This window comes from Pleurodeles waltl, chromosome 6, assembly GCF_031143425.1.
Source record: "Pleurodeles waltl isolate 20211129_DDA chromosome 6, aPleWal1.hap1.20221129, whole genome shotgun sequence".
NCBI classification, from domain to species: Eukaryota; Metazoa; Chordata; class Amphibia; order Caudata; family Salamandridae; genus Pleurodeles; species Pleurodeles waltl.
Window position 1 is genome coordinate 398,852,014 of NC_090445.1, and position 17,413 is coordinate 398,869,426.

Here is a 17,413-nt window from a genome sequence, read left to right on the forward strand (position 1 = left end):
CCCTAAGCTTGTGCCATTTGAGTGTGGGAAATGTAAGGAAAACCATCGTGCCCAGACCAGAGTATGTTGTCTGGTCCATCCTAAGAGAGCCATACCAATCATGCCAAAAATATAGTCATGGATGGACACTTACTGAATGAGCCTTAAAGCAGTCACAACAGAAGAACTCAGTTGCCATGGACATCCTCACAAAATTATTGATACTTAATCTCTTGATTTTTTTTTTCATGGAGATATTACTGTACCTTTTTCATAGATAGTCTTGTTTGGTATTGGACAACATCCTCTGTATTCTATACCAAAGTAGTCCTTTAGATTTAAAGTATCTAAGTAGAATACTTTTCTCCAGTAAACATTACTACACATTATATTGCTAGACATTCCACACAAATGTATCCCTCAATACCAAGATCTAATAATAACTCCTGTCCTTTGCTGATTACGGACATTCACTACAGTTTGTTTAATGAGCCAACTCTAAATGAAGGTCTTACTTCACTGAATCCCAACCTGTTTCGAAGATATGACGCTGACTATTCAAAACCAGATTACACAAAAATAATTTAGCCTTATAATGCTCACAGACCATGTACTGCCCTCAATAAGTGCTGCTGAAAGAGCAATTACAGACGGTGACCTTTTTGCCCATTTTGAGATCTTTTTCCTTGGTTGTCATTCAGCCTCATCCTTTTTAATGTAATTATTACCCAAATGGTGGCCCTTTTAAAATTATATGCTTGTAAGAAATTCAGGGTGAACTAAAGACATCACTACCTTATCCTATGCTTAACCCTCTAGTACCTTGGCACAAAAGCAGCCAGGCTTATCTTAGAGGCTTTGTGCAAAGTATTTACTCAGCATAGAAACAGTAATGAAGTGAAAAAATAGAATACATTTTATTAAATCTCACTAAACACCAAAACAAATTAAATCCAATCAGTAGATCTGGACTTATGAATTTTTAAAACTTTTAGTGAAATGTAGTGCTTAAAAGATCAAAGCGTCAACCGCAGTAATCTAGTTGTGTGAGACCAGGACAAAGTCAAAAGTTAAGGCCGGTTGTAATGGAGTGCGGTTTGGATATACAAGATGGATTGGGCCTGGCCTTGGCTTACCTTTGGATTTAGAAGAAAGTTGGAAAAAAAGTCCAGGCGAAGGTAAAGATCAGCAGGACAAGGCAGCATGGTGTGCCTGAGGAGAAGTCTTCCTCCATGGGTAGCACTGAAGGAAGGCTCGATTAAGCATTCAGCCTTGGCAGGAAAAAGTTCGAAGTGGAAAAGGCCATATTTCCAGGCAGAGGAGGTTGTCATCGACGATCTGGAGCTTGTCATCAAACCAGGTGAAGATTTTTGCCTTCAGACTTGGACCTCCAGGAGAATGAAGCTGCAAGGTGGCGCTGAAGAGGGATACACACGGCTGGATACTACAGCTGAGAGGTCCCATTGAACAGGATTTGTGGCTGCTGAGATGAACATAACAGGAGCTACAGTGAAGTCAGGCTGACTGCCAATGCACCTTTGGCAGATTGGCTGGTAGGTTGGTCCCAGTTTTGTGTTGGTTCTTCTAGCACTTTTGATAAACGTTTCTAAGTCCCAAGTTTCATAATTGGACAGAAGAAGCACTTTTATCACCAAAGGGTCAAGGACTTGGGGCCCCCAGTTGGGAGATTGGAGCTTACTCCAGTAGAGGCCAGGTGCAGGGTTCAAGGTCTCTGGACCTTGTTATTTCCCTGTAGTTCACACAGGATGCCAGACAACTAGCTCTATCACTTCTGATGTTTCTCATTTAAATTAGATGATCCAGTTCTCCTTCAAGCAGCAAGGCAGGCCTCTAGTCGCAGGGTAGTCCTCTGCGGAACAAGACAGGCCTCAGGCAGCAGGCCAGCCTTCTGGGTGTCCAGGCAGTCCCTTTGAAGGCTTCTGCAGGTTCAGAGGTGTACTGAGGTGGTGTTTTGATGGTTCAATATTTACACCTGGTGCCAACCTTTGAAGTGAAGGAGAACCCTGACCTACCCCCATACTGTGTCCCGGAAAGTTCTTTCACTCCTCTGCCTATGCTCCAAGAAGTATGGGGTGAAAAAAGGCTAGTGTTTTGTTCTTTTGTGAGTGCTGAGGCTAAACATTTGAAGTGTAAGTGGGGCAGGGAACAGCTCTGCCCCCCAACCATCCTGGCAGGATAACCCATCCTGCCAACATCTAGTCCCTTTTGTCTTACTGTTACGGAGGAATAGACAAATCATAATAGTTAAGCTATTCAGTCATGTGACCTAGGACACTGGTAGCAAGCATCAAATGGTTAGGACAAGAAAATGTTAATTTCCAAAAGTAGCATCTTCAGAATTCTGACTTAAAATCCAACATTATCAGTAAAGAGGACTTCAAATTGCAAGTCATTTGAGTCCAAACTTGACATCACTATCTCTTCCCAACCAAAAGTCAGAACTACTTAAACTTATAAGATAACCCAATGTTATCTAGTGGGAGAGATAGACCTTACAATAGTGAAAAATGAATTTAGGAGTTGTTCACTTTCAGAACATGTAAAACCTAAAAGCTCATGTCTAGCGTTTTTTAATACATGCACCCATCCCTATGGGGTTTTAGGGCCTTCCATAGAGGAGAATTATATGTATTAAAAAGCAAGGTCAGAGCCTGGCAAAATGTTTATTTTGCCAAGTAGAGTTGGCAATTTAAATCTGCAATACAGACTGCAGTGGCAGACCTGAGACATGTTTGAAAAAAGCTACTTCAGTGGGTGGCACAATGCGCTCTGCAGGCCCACTAGTACCATTTAATGAATAGGCTCTTGATACATGTATTGATATATACTAGGGACCTATTAGTAGAATAAACATGCCAATCCAGAATAGGCAACTTTTACCATGTTTTATGTAAATAGCACAAACACTTTAGCACTCGTTAGTATTGATTAATGCCAGCAAAAACAAATCCTGAAAACAGGAGAGGTGAAGGCAAAATGTTGGAGGGAAGATCACACTAAGGATGTCAGGTCCAACATGCCCCCTGTCTGAAAGCAGGGAGAACTACCAGCCCTCATGGGAAGTCTCATCACTAAGGCTGAAGAACCTGAAAATATAATCTGCACAGGAGTTGCCAGCCCTGGGACAGTGTTCCCCATAAAGTCCATTCCCTGGAGAATGATGAACCATGGCAACAGTTTGGATTTTTCACATCTTATATGCATTAGCCATCTAAGGGGTCTGTGGTCTATCTGAACCCAGACAATAGTCCCAAACAAGTATGGTCTCAACTTCTTCAGTGACCAAACCACTGCAAAACTTGCCGACTGAATGAGAATCAACTGCCTCAAACTGAAAACAGACAAGACTGAAGTTCTCCTCTTAAGAAGACCCTCCTCCCCAGGGGATACCCATGGCGGCCCTCTGCCCTAGGACCAGTGACCTCCCCAACCACCCACGTTTGTAACCTCGGTATCTTACTAGACAGCGAGCTCTCTGTGAAGCGGCAGGTCAACTCGGTGGGCTCCACCTACTTCAACAACCTCAGAATGCTCAGCAAAATCTTCAGATGGATCTCAAAAGACACCAGAAGAACCGTCACACAAGCCCTCATCACCAGCCATCTCGACTACGGGAAAACCCTCTACACTGGAACCACTACCTTCCTTCTCAACCGGCTCCAAACAATCCAGAAGACAGCAGCAAGAATCATCCCGGATCTATCAAGACAATCCCACACCGCCTCCCACACTGCACTTGCACCCCATCAAGAAAAGATGCCACTTCAAACTGCTCACGCATGCCTCTAAAGCCCTCAACAACACAGAACCTAAATACCTGAACAACCGCCTGACTTTTCACCACCCCACCACACACCTGCGCATGGCCTCCCTGGCCCTTACCACCATCCCCTGAATCCAGCGCACTTGAGATGAAGGACGCGCATTCTCCCACCTCTTTGCTAATGCCTGGAACAACCTCCCCATCTACTGCCATACCTTCTGCTCTCTTGCTGAATTTAGGAGCGGCCTCAAGACCTCGATGTTAGAGTAGATCCCACCATGTAGCGCCCGGATACTCCCTCCGTGATTAGCGCACTTACCTAATATTTAGTGATTGATGGGGGGAACTGATCAGGCCTTGCAGCTGTCAGCATGGGGACAGTGTCCAAGGGATGACGCAGTAGTGTTCACCCCTAAGACACAGACAGGGGCTAAAAGCATTCAATCATAAAGCACGGGTCATCCAGTCATAACGCAGTAGATCTTACATGGCATGCCATTGATACAGCCTCTTTTCAAGAGAGAGGTGATGACCTGACTCGCATCCTTCAGTAAATGGAATGTAAATGGATCAAACGTTGACTCAGTCAATCATGGACTGAATACCTCTGATGAATGGCAATCATTTATAGCTGAGTTAAGTAACTCATATGGACTGTCAGGCTACATGATGTGTAATGATTTTGGATTTATGATGAACTTTTGTGGACCTTTGCATTTATAGTTACCTTTTTGGTCTTCTGAATACAATTCATGTAATGGATCGATTTTCATCCAACATTCCCATTGTACTTGTTCTATTGGATTATAATATAATGCTCCTTGTAGTTGGGTTTACTACATCCTTTGAATTTTGGCTATTACCAAGAACCCATCTATTTTTTCCTTGATTGTATACTCTACTAACTGGCATAATTAGGGCCATTTTACGATGATGATTGCTTACATGAACTTTTATTATGAGTCGTGTTTTTAGTGTAAGTTTCTATACTATGTTTCTTGGATTGATATATCATGGTTTGTGCAAACGCATATTCAACAGAATGTGTAGTATTCTGATCCTATTGATTCCTTGTATTGTAGCGTTTTATAGCGGTTCAGTTCTACACAGGGCCTTCTTTAATGTTTACAACTAAATTCCTCCTTTATTTGAGGGCCTTTGGAGCCCTACAGAGTAACTGTCCCAATTCCCTCCCACCTCTACATGATGGGAGGTTATTTTCAGCCCCGTTGGTGTCCTAGGGATGAACTGTACTGCGTCATCGCTTGGACACTCTCTCCATGCCAGCAGCAGCGAGGCCTAATCCATGTGGCTCCTCTTGCAGTGTAATCTTTTTATTCATCTTAAAGGGCCCCTCATCATTTAAAATCATTAGTCTCATTCTACACACCTACAAGGGTCTTAAGATCGGCCTCTAAAGCGCTGGTAGTTATTCCTAAAGTAAAGAGAATATCTTGGGGAGGAAGATCCTTGAAGTACCAGGGAGCTAAACTCTGGAACTCTCTGCCAATGAACATTCGTATGATGACCCAGGAGACAGAATTTCGGAAGGCCATTAAAACTTGGCTATTCTAACAGCAAGGCAGTACCACTCTCCCTATAGAAGCCGTAGGATTTCTCCAGTTTGTCTTATCTTCTAGTCTTATCAGCGCTACGAGGCCTCCGGGTAGTTTGCGCTATATAAGAACTAGTAACATAACATAACATCTTATGCACGATTCTAGTACCTTTTATGCTGCAGAGGGCCATCTCCACCATTTTGGCACCTATGCTGCCCTGCTTTTAATAAGTAAATTATTAAGGGCATACTGTGCAGTGGTTCATTCCCGATAGACTGCTTATGTGGGGGTAAGTTTTCCATTGTTATTACCTATTTATTTTTGTTTCCTTTTATTTTGATTGTAGATACTATTATCTTACTCATCATCCTTCATTTTCCCTTATTCAGTTTCCATTGTGGGTGCCCCATGTAAGTACAATTATGACTGGTACTTGTACTTTGCATGTGCGCATTGGTCTCTCACATATAATTCTGGTTATCCAGGCATCACCAGGTATAGCGTTGAAGATAAAAATCTTTCTAGCATGCTACCACATTATTATATTATGGATTAGTTATTATGGTTTCTTGTAATTCTTTGGTGTCTCTGCATTGTTTTGGTCCTGATGAGACCCCATACTGCATAAGGGTTCAAAACATGTTAGGCCCACGTAAAACAAACCAACCTCCTGATCCCTTGAACTCCAACAAGGTCCCATGTCATTTGTCAATAGTTTCTTTAGCGAGGTCGTTTTTGCTTTCATGGAAACATGTTCATTTTATGTATTGTATATATGATTTTTTTATTTTTTTTTATTGCTTTGCTCACATGGGACACTGAGCACAATATTTTCATATTGCCAAAAATAATGATTTTTACATTCAGTACTTCCTTAGTTTTAATTATTTTTTAGTTCCTTGGACAGTTTTTATATATGTATGTATATGTATGTATCTATCTATCTCTCTCTCTCTCTCTCTCTATATATATATATATATATATATATATATATATATATATATATATATATATATATATATATGGATACACACACTGATAATTCTTTCCCTGAGATATTTGTAAGGAGAACCGTTATTTTTTTTGCAATTCATCATCCTGGTTCTCTTGATATAGGGTTTCCCTTGTTGTTATGCCTGGCTGTTTGGCAGGCTGGGGGTGAACTATTGAGGGATGATTTCTGTAGAGCTCAGAAATAGTGCCCTACTCTTGAGGGCCTTAGGTGGCAACCTGAAGCTCGGACAACTTGTGACACCCTTGGAGATCACCGGATCTATTGGGAGAATGACTAGCTGTATAATGAGCTGAAGGTTTGCCCCACGTTGAAAGGGTGTGTGTCAACATTTTAGGGATCCTTGACCCCAAGGCTGCCAAGGCAACAGGTCCAACATGGTCTTGGTGAACTATGCCAATAGGTACCTAGAGGCCTTAACTCTGAGGACTGTGACTGCACTTGCAGTGGCCAGGGCACCAAAGAGGATTTTTACCAAGGTGGGTTCCATAAAGAAGTGGTGTTTGTGAAGGGGACCAACTACTGTCTACCTACATCAAGTCATTATTTTCTTCCTTGGACAGTTATATCACTTTGTTGCCCATTCAACCATTATATATTACCTACAGGTGGTCGTCAGTAGGCAGTCATAGCTAGGACCATGTTTCCATAGAAAGTGGAGCTGAGAAACAGGGGGTGGGGCCAAAAAAGTTGTGTTGCCCATGTTAATTCCAATAAGACCTTTGAGCAGAACTAGTGCCCGAACTACTGGACGGAATTACACCAACATTGACAAAAAGCTAGTGCTTTTGGTTATTTGGTGTAAATCTGTTCAGTAGTTTAGCCCAAATTAGAGGAAATTCAAATTTGTATATCTGAGGTTGTGAAGACTTGGATCCTCATAACAAGCTTGTGCACGGAAATGTAGACCTCTGATTGACTGTCAGCACTTCAACCAGAAAAAAAAAAAAGGAAAGGACGTCAGAGTAGGGAGACGTTGATCTCCTAGCTCTGCTGTTGGGAGTCCCAGAGGGACCCCGCCAGGGCAAAATAGCACTTAAAAAAAAAAAGAAATGTTTACATCATTGCGAATTTGCAGTAAATATTTTTTTAAAAGGGCAGTCTCAGGCACTTGTTTGAGTAAAGCCATCGCGTTGGTCAGGTCCTGGAGCCAGGTTTCAAATAAAGGAGGGGGTGCATGGGGCCCCCCTCCTGGGCTTATCTTTGTCCCAGGAAAAGCCACCTCCCTGGGACTTATTTGTTACATGTGGGGGGCTGTGCCGCCCCTGCAGCTCTGGGGAGCCCCTGGAACCACCACCCCTTCAGGGGTTAAAGCTAATTCTTCTTAGGGGGCCGCACACCCCCGTTGCAGCCCTGGGGACTGCCACCTCCCCGGGGTTTAATCCTAATGTGGGGGGTCATGTGGTCCCCACAGACCCAAATGCACCCACCTCCCTGGGGCTTTCAACAAATACAGTGCCAGAGGCCACGTGGCCCCCCGCCACTGCCCGTAAGACCGCCACCTCCCAGGGGCTACAATAATGTTGCGGACCCCCAAGCCTCGGGGACCACCATCTCCCCCAGATTAATGCTGGTTCGAGGGGCGCTCCACTGTCCAACAGCTCTCGCTGGCAGGAAGCAGTTTATCTGTTTCCCTGCACCCGAATATGTGTGCAGGGAAACAGATGAAAATATTGCTCCCACAAGCAGAGAGCTGCTATTTAAAGCAGCTCCCTGCTTGTGGGAGCAATGCCAGCTGCCGTAGAACACGAGGAGCCAGCTAGGGCTGCAGGGGCCTTGAGACTCCCCACGCTGTTTTTTTTCTCTCTCTCTCTCTTTCTCTCGCTCTTTCTCCTTCTCTTGCTCTTTTTCTCTTGCTCTTTCTCTCTCGCTCTTTCTCACTCTCTTGCTCTTTCTCTGTCTCTCTCTCTCTCTGTCTCTCTCTTTTTCTTTCTTTCTCACTCGCTCTTTCTCCTCTCTGGCTCTTTCTAGCTCTCTCTTTTTCTTTACCTCTCTTTCGCTCTCTTTCTCTCTCTTTTTCTCTTTCCCTCTTTCCCTTTCTCTCTGTCTCCCTGGCTTTCTCTCTGTCTCCCTGTCTTTCTGTCTCCCTGTCTTTCTGTCTCCCTGTCTGTCTCTCTCTCCCTCTCTTTCTTTTTCTCTCTTTCCCTCACTCTTTCTTTCTCTCTCTTTTGCTTTCTCTCTCTCTTTTTCTCTTTCTTTCTCTATCTCTCTCTCTCCCTTTCTCTCTTTCTCTTTTTCTCTCTTTATCTCTTTTTCTCTCTTCTCTCTTTCTCGCTCTTTCTTTTTCTCTTTCTCGCTCTCTTTCCCTCTTTCTCTCTCTCTCTCTCTTTCATCCAATAATGGGGTAGAGGAGAGAGATTGACATTATAATGGTCTCTCCATGCAATGAGTTCAAAGAGTAAGACTAGCAAGATGTTTGGTACAAATGTTATAGCTAGGTTTGAATGCAGAGCGGAACAGTAAATTCTGGGCTAATAGTAAAGGTCTTGTGCTTTCACTAAATAGGCTGAAGGTTCAAATCCTAGTATCGCTTGGAAGTGTGTTTATTTACTAATGTTTTGAAAGATCTCATTCTAAGTATATCATTCATCAAAGCCTGAAAACTCTCTCTCCCTCTCTTTTTTCTCTCTCTCTCTCAATTTCTCTTTTTCAATCTTTCTTCCAGTCACACACCCACTCAGACCCTTACTCACCCATTCACAAACCTACTTACATCACCACTCAGACCCTCACGCACGCACAGACCCATTCACTCATGCAACCACTCACACTCTCTCACAGCGAATCTCACACCTGAACAGATCCTTTCCCATCCATTCTCCCACCTAGAGAGACAGGCCATGGCCAACTCACAACATGGATGATCAAAGGCTATACGCAGTGTGGGGTTGGGTTTATTGGCTGCAGCATCTGGCCACAGGCCAGGCCCTGTGCCAAACACCACTGCACACAGCCAAAGACCGTGCATGACAGAGGTTGGATTAACATATGAGTGTGGAAATTACTTTGCAGAAAAAAAACCTGTAGAAATTCGCTGAATAAACAAAAGGTTACAGGGACGTTATAGTTAGGCTCACATTTTAAACATACAAAAGCATAGAAATTCACACGTTAGCTGTATTTTAAGTAACTATAACTCATACCCTAAGGTAACTATTACTCGCGCCCTCAACAGGTACTGCTAAGTTTCCCACAAATTATGCATTCATGACACCTTTGATAACATCATTGATAATATCAATGTAATACCTGCAGTAAAATGTTTGACAGACATGCTCAGCATGGTGGGGGTGGAATTTATAGTTACCGTAGGGCATGAGTTATAGTTACTTAAGGTAACTCTAACAAGTGAATTTCTATGGTTTTGTACATTTAAAATGTGAGCCTAAGCACACACACACACACACACATGTTATTTTGCTGCAAATCGGCCAGCTAAGGCAGGACTTCCAGTGCATCAATATCCTGCCCAGTTTCGGGAGCCTCCCTTAAGCTCAGCCTCCTCCAGGACACTAGAAGTTTCAGGGGAGGGTATCCCACGCCCTTTGCCTTTCTTGTTCTTGGCAGATACGTGGACCATTCTTCCAGGCTGCAGGCCCTCTGGGTCCAGAGCTCAGCCTCCTTCTAGATGGTGTGCTGCAAGTCATTATCAAATACACAATTTACAGGCATGGCAAGGCTTGCAGCTACCCTCAAGTACTGGAGACCCACTCAAAGGGGACCAGGGACACAGGATAAAGACTCACTGATGTCTGCTACAGTAAAATGGTGGAACACATTATGGTTACCTGCTCTGAGAACACCTGACACCACCTCACAGTAGTCATACTTGCTCCTATATCGGAGTCTCTACCTGCTGCCCATTGATGGTGACCCACTGCCTATATTTGGAGGTATGGGAAGGCATTTGGACTTTTGGTACCATCTCCATGTCACCCAGGGACACTAGGGTAACCTCTGCACAACACCCTATGCTAACTCGGCCAACCTCCTCTCCAAGTGCTATATTTGCCATCGGGTGTGTTTGCCCCCCCCCCCCCAGTGGGGAGGGGGGAGGGGGTGGACCCTCTGGGTGCATTTAGTGTCTCCCTTTATATGCCCTTAACTATTGCATTCCTAGCATTTGGAGGCCCCATTCTTTTTGTTGTCATGTTGGGACTGGGAATGCTTTCACTAAGAACTCTTTTAGTAGCCTTTAGAGAACTCCTTGTTCTCATTTTTGTCTCCCCCACTTTCTTCTTTAGGGACACTGTCCACCCTTTTGGGGATCCCCCAGATATCTTATTATGGACCCTGGTTCCGGGCAAACAGTTTGCTTCCTTAGTGAGCTCTCTGGGGTCAGTGAGCTCCATATCCATGAAGTGTTGACGCAGAAGTGCCAAACAGTAAACATGTGCTCTTTGGCAAGAAGATTGTACAGTCCTTTGTAGTCACTCACATCCTTGCCCTTCACCCAGCCAACTAGTATCTAGCAAAAGTAATCCACATAATCCACCCAGTGCTTGTGGGCAGCTTCTGGTTGTCGCTAAACACCTGCCTATGCTTCTTGATTGTAAGGCCATCATTCTTGACTAGGAATTCCTTAATGAGTAGATATCTCATTCTGTCCCACTTTCCTAGAGCCATTAATGTATCCCTCTCTTCTTTGGAAATGTGGCTCCAGGGACTAGTTCCCCAATCGTCCTCCACTGTGCAGTGTAACATGGGAAGTGGAAGTCACAGGCAGAGAAACACAGCATGGAACAGAGTTCTAGGACCAGGGCCAGAGCTTCAATGGCATGCGGGAGTGGTGCAGAATGGTCCCAGGAATGTGCTCCGTACTTGTGAGGTATTCTCCCCTGGAGCACCCGGAGGTCACTGCCCGTGTTGTGCGGGCACTTGAGGAGCACATGGCTGAGGAGGCCACTTAAGAATCATTTTTGGGACATTCGCTGCATATTATAAGCACAAAGTTTCAGTCCTTAATAAAGAGGCCCAGAAAACTCAGTACATCTAGGCAAACAGCAGGTACCACTGTTTACATTGTAATGAGACTGCCATCACACTGAAGTCATTTGACAATGGACTGTCTATAACATCCCTTGAGCTGTGGTCTGTGATGTGCACTGTGAAGTGTATGGAAAGTGGATTGGTTCATGTCTAGAACTCCTTTAAATGGGTCATTCAGCATAAAGTTACAGTTCTCTTTCCTCAGTCCTTCATTTCTGACAATCTTCAGCAGTATATATTTTAAAATGTTTGTTAGTGAGATCTATTATGTCATTGTTCACTAGATGGCCATTTTAAAGAATGTTTGACACTTCAGTTAGGCCTGTTATTGTTTCCACATTTCTTTCAGACTGTATCTTCAGTTGGTTTAAAGGAGGTCACGAAAATGAGGAAAAGGATGAGGCTGTATTGGAGCAATGTAAGTGTTTTACTGTACTTTTTCCCACTATGCAGTTATGAAAATGTGAAGGTTATGGTAAGCAGCACTGAATGCTTTTAGCAGGTTGCATCTGTCAGTTGTCTTCACTGGCATAAAAGAAGGTGCTAGGGCTACCGTGACCCTAATTAAAATCCTAAGAGAGGCAGAATGAGGAAATGACAACCATATCATTGCTTAGTGATGTTAATTTGCTGGAAGTGCACTGTTAATAGATACCCTACAAACTGATGTGGCTAGTTAATGCAGATGTTTTTTTAGTAAGGCTATGCTTTAAAGTGCAGAAGATACGACCAACTGGTTGATATGCTATGCCCAGGTAGCCCTGGACTCCTAATTCCTTGACATCATCTACCCCATATCTTTGACACCAAAACTGTAAGAGACTTCAAGGAAGGAGCGTGAAAAAAATCTCTAATTGTCCTTCCTCAGCAATTGAAGACATATGTGCTTTGTAGCCTGTGTTCTGCAGGCAAGAATACAAGCTTTGTGTAAAATTGTTACCAAAGAGGACAAAAAACCTGCTGACATGACCCTGCTGGCTGTTGTTAGACTTGGCAGCTCTTAGCATGATTTCCCTCTATTTTTTGCTTTTGACCCCCTGTTTTTGGATCCTACGCTGTAATTTGTCTTTGCTGGTTTTGATACTCTGGGCACTTATCACTGCTAACCAGTGCTAAAGTGCAAATATTCTCTGTCTAAAAGAATTGGTAATTGGGTTTCCCTATTGGCACCTTTTTATTTACTGATCAGTCCCTATTAAAGTGCATTATGTGTGTCATGGCCTGTAAAACAAATACTACTAGTGGGCCTGAAGCACTGATTTTGCCATCCACTGGAGTAGCCCTATAAACATGTTTCAGACCTGTGTGTGCACTTTTGCACTGACAATTCGACCTGGCAAGTGTACCCACTTGCCAGGCCCAAACCATCCCTTTCACTACAGGTAAGTCACCCTTAAGGTAGGCTCTAGGTAGCCCCATGGGCAGGGTGCAGTGTTTTTAAAAGGTAGGACATGTACTGGTGTGTTTTCCATGTCCTGATCGTGAAATACTGCTAAATTTGCTTTTCACTGAATTGGTTAATGTCTAGGACTCCTTTAAAGGGGTCATTTGGCGTAAAATTAAACAGTTCTCTTTCTTCAGCCCTTTGTTTCTGACAATCTTCAACAGCTCCACGCTCTATTTTAGAACCTTAATTTCCTTAATATTAAACAAGTGAATCAAATAACCATGCAAGTGGAGAATATTATATTCACCTGCCAATACAAACTTTATTTACCTTATAAACTAAAGTTAGTCCGAATCACTTGCTGTACTGCTAAGAAATTCCTTATGACCCATACATTGTTACCCATGAAACAGTTAGCCTAATACAAAAAGATGTAACATCAAGAACTATGTTAGACAGTAAATTAAATTACTAATTCTGCGATGAGAAACTCCTACATCCGACCCCCAAAACTGAAAACTCTAAGTACCTCGTAGAAAAGGTTATTCAAATCCCAGGTAACACATCCGTCATTCTTATCCCATGATACAAGTAACCTAATAATCAATAATTTGTTAAGCACCCTACTCACCCAGTAGGGTCTCAAGGCGCTGGGGCAGGGGGAAATGGGGGTGCTACTGCTCGAAGAGCCATGTTTTGAGGCGCTTTCTGAAGGCTTGGAGGTCCTGGGTCTTGCGTAGGTTGGTGGGGAGGGAGTTCCAGGTTTTTGCGGGGATGTGAGAGAAGGATCTGCCGCTGGAAGTGGTGTGTTGGATGTGAGGGACTGTTGCGAGGTCGGCGGAGCGGAGCTGGCGGGTCGGGATGTGGAAGTTAAATCGTTTGTTGAGGTAGGCCGGTCCAGTGTCGTGGAGGGCTTTGTGAGCGTGGATTAGGATTTTGAAGACGATCCTTTTGTTGATGGGCAGCCAGTGTAGGGTTCTGCGGTGGGCAGAGATGAGCTCGTGGCGAGGGAGGTTGAGAATGAGATGTGCTGAGGCGTTCTGAGTGCGCTGGAGTTTTCTCTGGATCTTGGCTGTGGTCTCTGCGTAGAGGGCGTTGCTGTAGTCCAGTCTGCTGCTGACGAGGGCATGGGAGACCGTTCTTCTAGTTTCTAATGGAATCCACTTGAAGGACTTGCACAGCATACAGAGGGTGTTGAAGCAAGAGGACGATATGGCGTTGACTTGCTGAGTCATGGAAAGAGACTAGTCTAGTATGAAGCAGAGATTGGGTGCGTGGGTGGTGGGTGTCGGGGGTGGTCCTAGGGTGGGCAGCCACCCATGAGTCGTTCCATGCTGACTTGTTGGTTCCGAAGATGATGATCTCGGTTTTTCATGTTCAGCTTGAGGTGGCTTGTTGTCATCCAATTAGCGATGGCGAGGAGTCCGGTGTAGAGGTTGTTCTTGGCGGTAGAGGGGTTCCTCGTGAGGAAGAGGATGAGCTGGATGTCGTCGGCATAGGAAATTATGTTGAGGCCGTGAGGTCGGACGATACTGGCAAGTGGAGCCATGTAGATATTGAAGAGGGTGGGGCTGAGTGAGGATCCTTGGGGGACTCCACATATGATCTTGGTGGCTTTGGACCGGAATGGGGGGAAGCAAACTCTTTGGGTTCTTTCGGAGAGGAAGGAGGTGAGCCAGTCCAGGGCTTTGTTGCAAATTCCAGCGTTGAAGAGGCATGTGCGAAGGGTTTTGTGGCATACGGTGTTGAAGGCTGCGGAAAGGTTGAAGGATGAGGGCAACAATTCCACCCTTGTCTGGTCCTGATGTCAGGGCAGGCGATGAGGGCGGTCTCGTGCTGTGGTTTTTGCTGAATCCAGACAGAGACGTCGAGTATGTTGTTGCCCTCCAGGAAGCGGGTCAGTTGTTTGGTGACTATCTTCTCTATGACCTTCGCTGGGAAGGGGAGTAGAGAGATAGGTCGGTAGTTTGTGAGGTCTTCGGGGTCTGCTTTGGGTTTTTTGAGCAAAGAGTTGACTTTGGCGTGTTTCTAAATATCTGGAAAGGTGGCGCTCTCAAAGGAGCTGTTGATGCCGGACCGGAGCTGGGGAGCGATGATTTGGCTGGCCTTGTTGAAGACGTGGTGGGGGCAGGGGTCTGTTGGAGAGCCTGAGTGGATGGTGCTCATGGTTTTGGTGGTTTCTTCATCTTTGGCGGGGGTCCAGGTGCTCAGTACGTTGGTGCGGCAGGGTGCTGTGGGGTTGGCTGTGTCGGTGGTGGTGATGGTGGGTGACGGCGTTATGAAACTTTCGTGTATGTCTGCAATCTTGCGGTGGAAGTAGCTGGAGAGGGATTTGCAGAGGTCTTGCGAGTGCGGAGGGTCAATGGCGCAGGATTTGAGTTTGGGGAGCTCCTTGATGATGGTGAAAAGTTCCTTGCTGTTGTGTGCGTTGTTGTCTATGCGCTCTTTGTAGAAGGATCTGTTGGTGGTCCTGATGAGCTGGTGGTGTTTGCGCGTGGCTGATTTGTGGGTGGAGAAGTTGCTCACTGATTGTTCTTGGCGCCAGGCTTTTCAGTTTTCCAGCATTCTCGTTTGGAGGTCTGAAGTTCTGCTGTGAACCAGGGAGCTGTCTTGTTGATGTGGGTGTTGTTGGTTTTTTTGAGTGGAGCAAGGGTGTTTGCGCAGTCGTCGAGCCATCGTTTGAGATTGAGGGCGGCGGTGCTGGGGTCGTTGGTGATGGGTGGTGTAGATTGGGCAAGGTTGGAGATCAGTTGTTCCTTGGAGATCTTGTTCCACTTAAGGTGAGGGATAGGATGTTGTTGGTGGAGGGTGGTGGGCTTCAGGAAGAAGTGACCGCAGTGGTGGTCAGTCCAATAGAGTTTGGTGGTTTGAGTGAAGGTGATGTGGCTGCTGGAGGAGAATATGGCATCAAGTGTGTATCCGGCTGAGTGGGTGGGCGAGGTGACCAGTTGCTTGAGGCTGAGATTTGCGAGGTTGTCCAGCAGGGCAATGGAGTTCTCCAGGTGGAAATGTAGGTTGCCGAGGAGCAGGTAGTCCGGGGAGGCGAGGGCGTGAGAGCTGATAGCGTCAGCGATGGTGTCTCAGAATACGGGATGGGGGCCTGGCGGTCTGAAGTCGAGAGTTCCTATCAAGGTGGTGTTGGTGTTGATGTGTATCTGAAAGTGTAGGTGCTCTGCGGTGTCCAGGGTGTCGTTGGTGTTGGTAGAAATCCTGATGGAACTTCTGTGTACTGTGGCGATTCCTCTTCCTTGTTTGTTGATACGGTCTCTTTGGGTGGCTTTGTATCCCTCTGGGATGTCTATGGTGATATCGGGTTCAGATGAGGGGTTCATTCATGTTTCAGTGAGGAAGGCGATGTTGGGAGAGGTTGTCGTGAGTAGGTCCAAGAGCTCGATGGCGTGCTTGTGGATGGAGCGAGTGTTGAGGAGGATGCAGCTGAGGTGGTTAGGGTGTCTAAAATATAAAAGCATATAATAAACATAAACTGGTAAAATCCCAGATCATCCCAAATAGTCAGCACATCCTATGCTACACTTGTTACTATTCAAAAAGTAGAACGTCCAAATCCGTGTATCCTCACCTGTTCACTTGACACTCGTGCAGCGTCCCATCAGTAAGTGACCACTCGACCCACACATCGACCAACCTTTAAGTAACCTCTGCAATCTAAAACACCTGTGTGTGTGAAGTGTCATCCATATCAACACAGAAAAAAGACTCATTCAAAAAGGACCCGCCACTTAGGGCCGTTTTGTATAGACAGCAAGTTTATGATACCTTAACGTACCAAGCCTGTGTGTTCAGAAGCAACCAGGAAAGACAGACTGTTAATTTTTTTTAAAAAAAACTAAAGAAAGCATCTATCTTCATTAAAACATATATCCATTCTACTAAATATAAAATAAAAGATAAAAACAAAAATGAGAATGAAAATCAAATGCTATAGTGCAGAATGTATATATGTACAATGCTACCACGGACACCATGCAGATATATCGAACCCTGATTCTTGAAATGAGAGCCCATTGAGACTACTGCTGTGCTACAGCTAAGGCTATTTAGCTCTAATCCCACTTCAAGATATAGAGTTTATGGATCCAAGACCTGTATAACTCATTGTGTAATGATCTAATCTCCATATATTTCCTAATAAAGTCCTTCCTAAACTTGACCTCTGTATAATTAACAATCCTCAAATATTATCTAACTTCACCAAATCTATATCCATAGTAATACGCGAAAAATAAAACATAAAATCAAAGTATACAGTACACAATACATAAATATACAAGGCAACCACTGACATGTAGAGATATCAGACCCTGATTCCACAAAACACATAGAACAGTTTCAGCTGTAGCACAAGGCATTTTCAAACACTCGTGATAATGTCATCCATAGCATTAACATCTATATTAAGGACCTAACCTAATACTATAATTTGCCCCAATAACTACCATGTCAATATAACACTGTTTTTATATATATATATATATATATATATATATATATATATATCTATATATGCAAGATATGATGCTCTACAACGTTTGGATGTTCTTTGCTATGTATATGCAGGATTGGATGTTCAGCAAAGCGTCAAGAAATATACAACAATAAAGAAAATTGACATTGACATATGGACTAATGCTTAAGGACTGTTATTTTTTTCTCAGATGAACGAGAGAGAGAGTGGGGAGAGG

At 44.3% G+C, this 17,413-nt stretch overlaps 1 protein-coding gene across 1 annotated transcript in view; it reads left to right on the forward strand.

Annotated features, from left to right (window-relative positions):
• Positions 1–17,413, forward strand: part of PLA2G4C (phospholipase A2 group IVC) — a 519,666-nt gene that overhangs the window by 204,804 nt on the left and 297,449 nt on the right. The window contains exon 9 of the mRNA XM_069238317.1: positions 11,673–11,741. Within this exon, the coding sequence (XP_069094418.1) occupies positions 11,673–11,741 (69 nt within the window). The remainder of the gene's footprint in view (positions 1–11,672; positions 11,742–17,413) is intronic.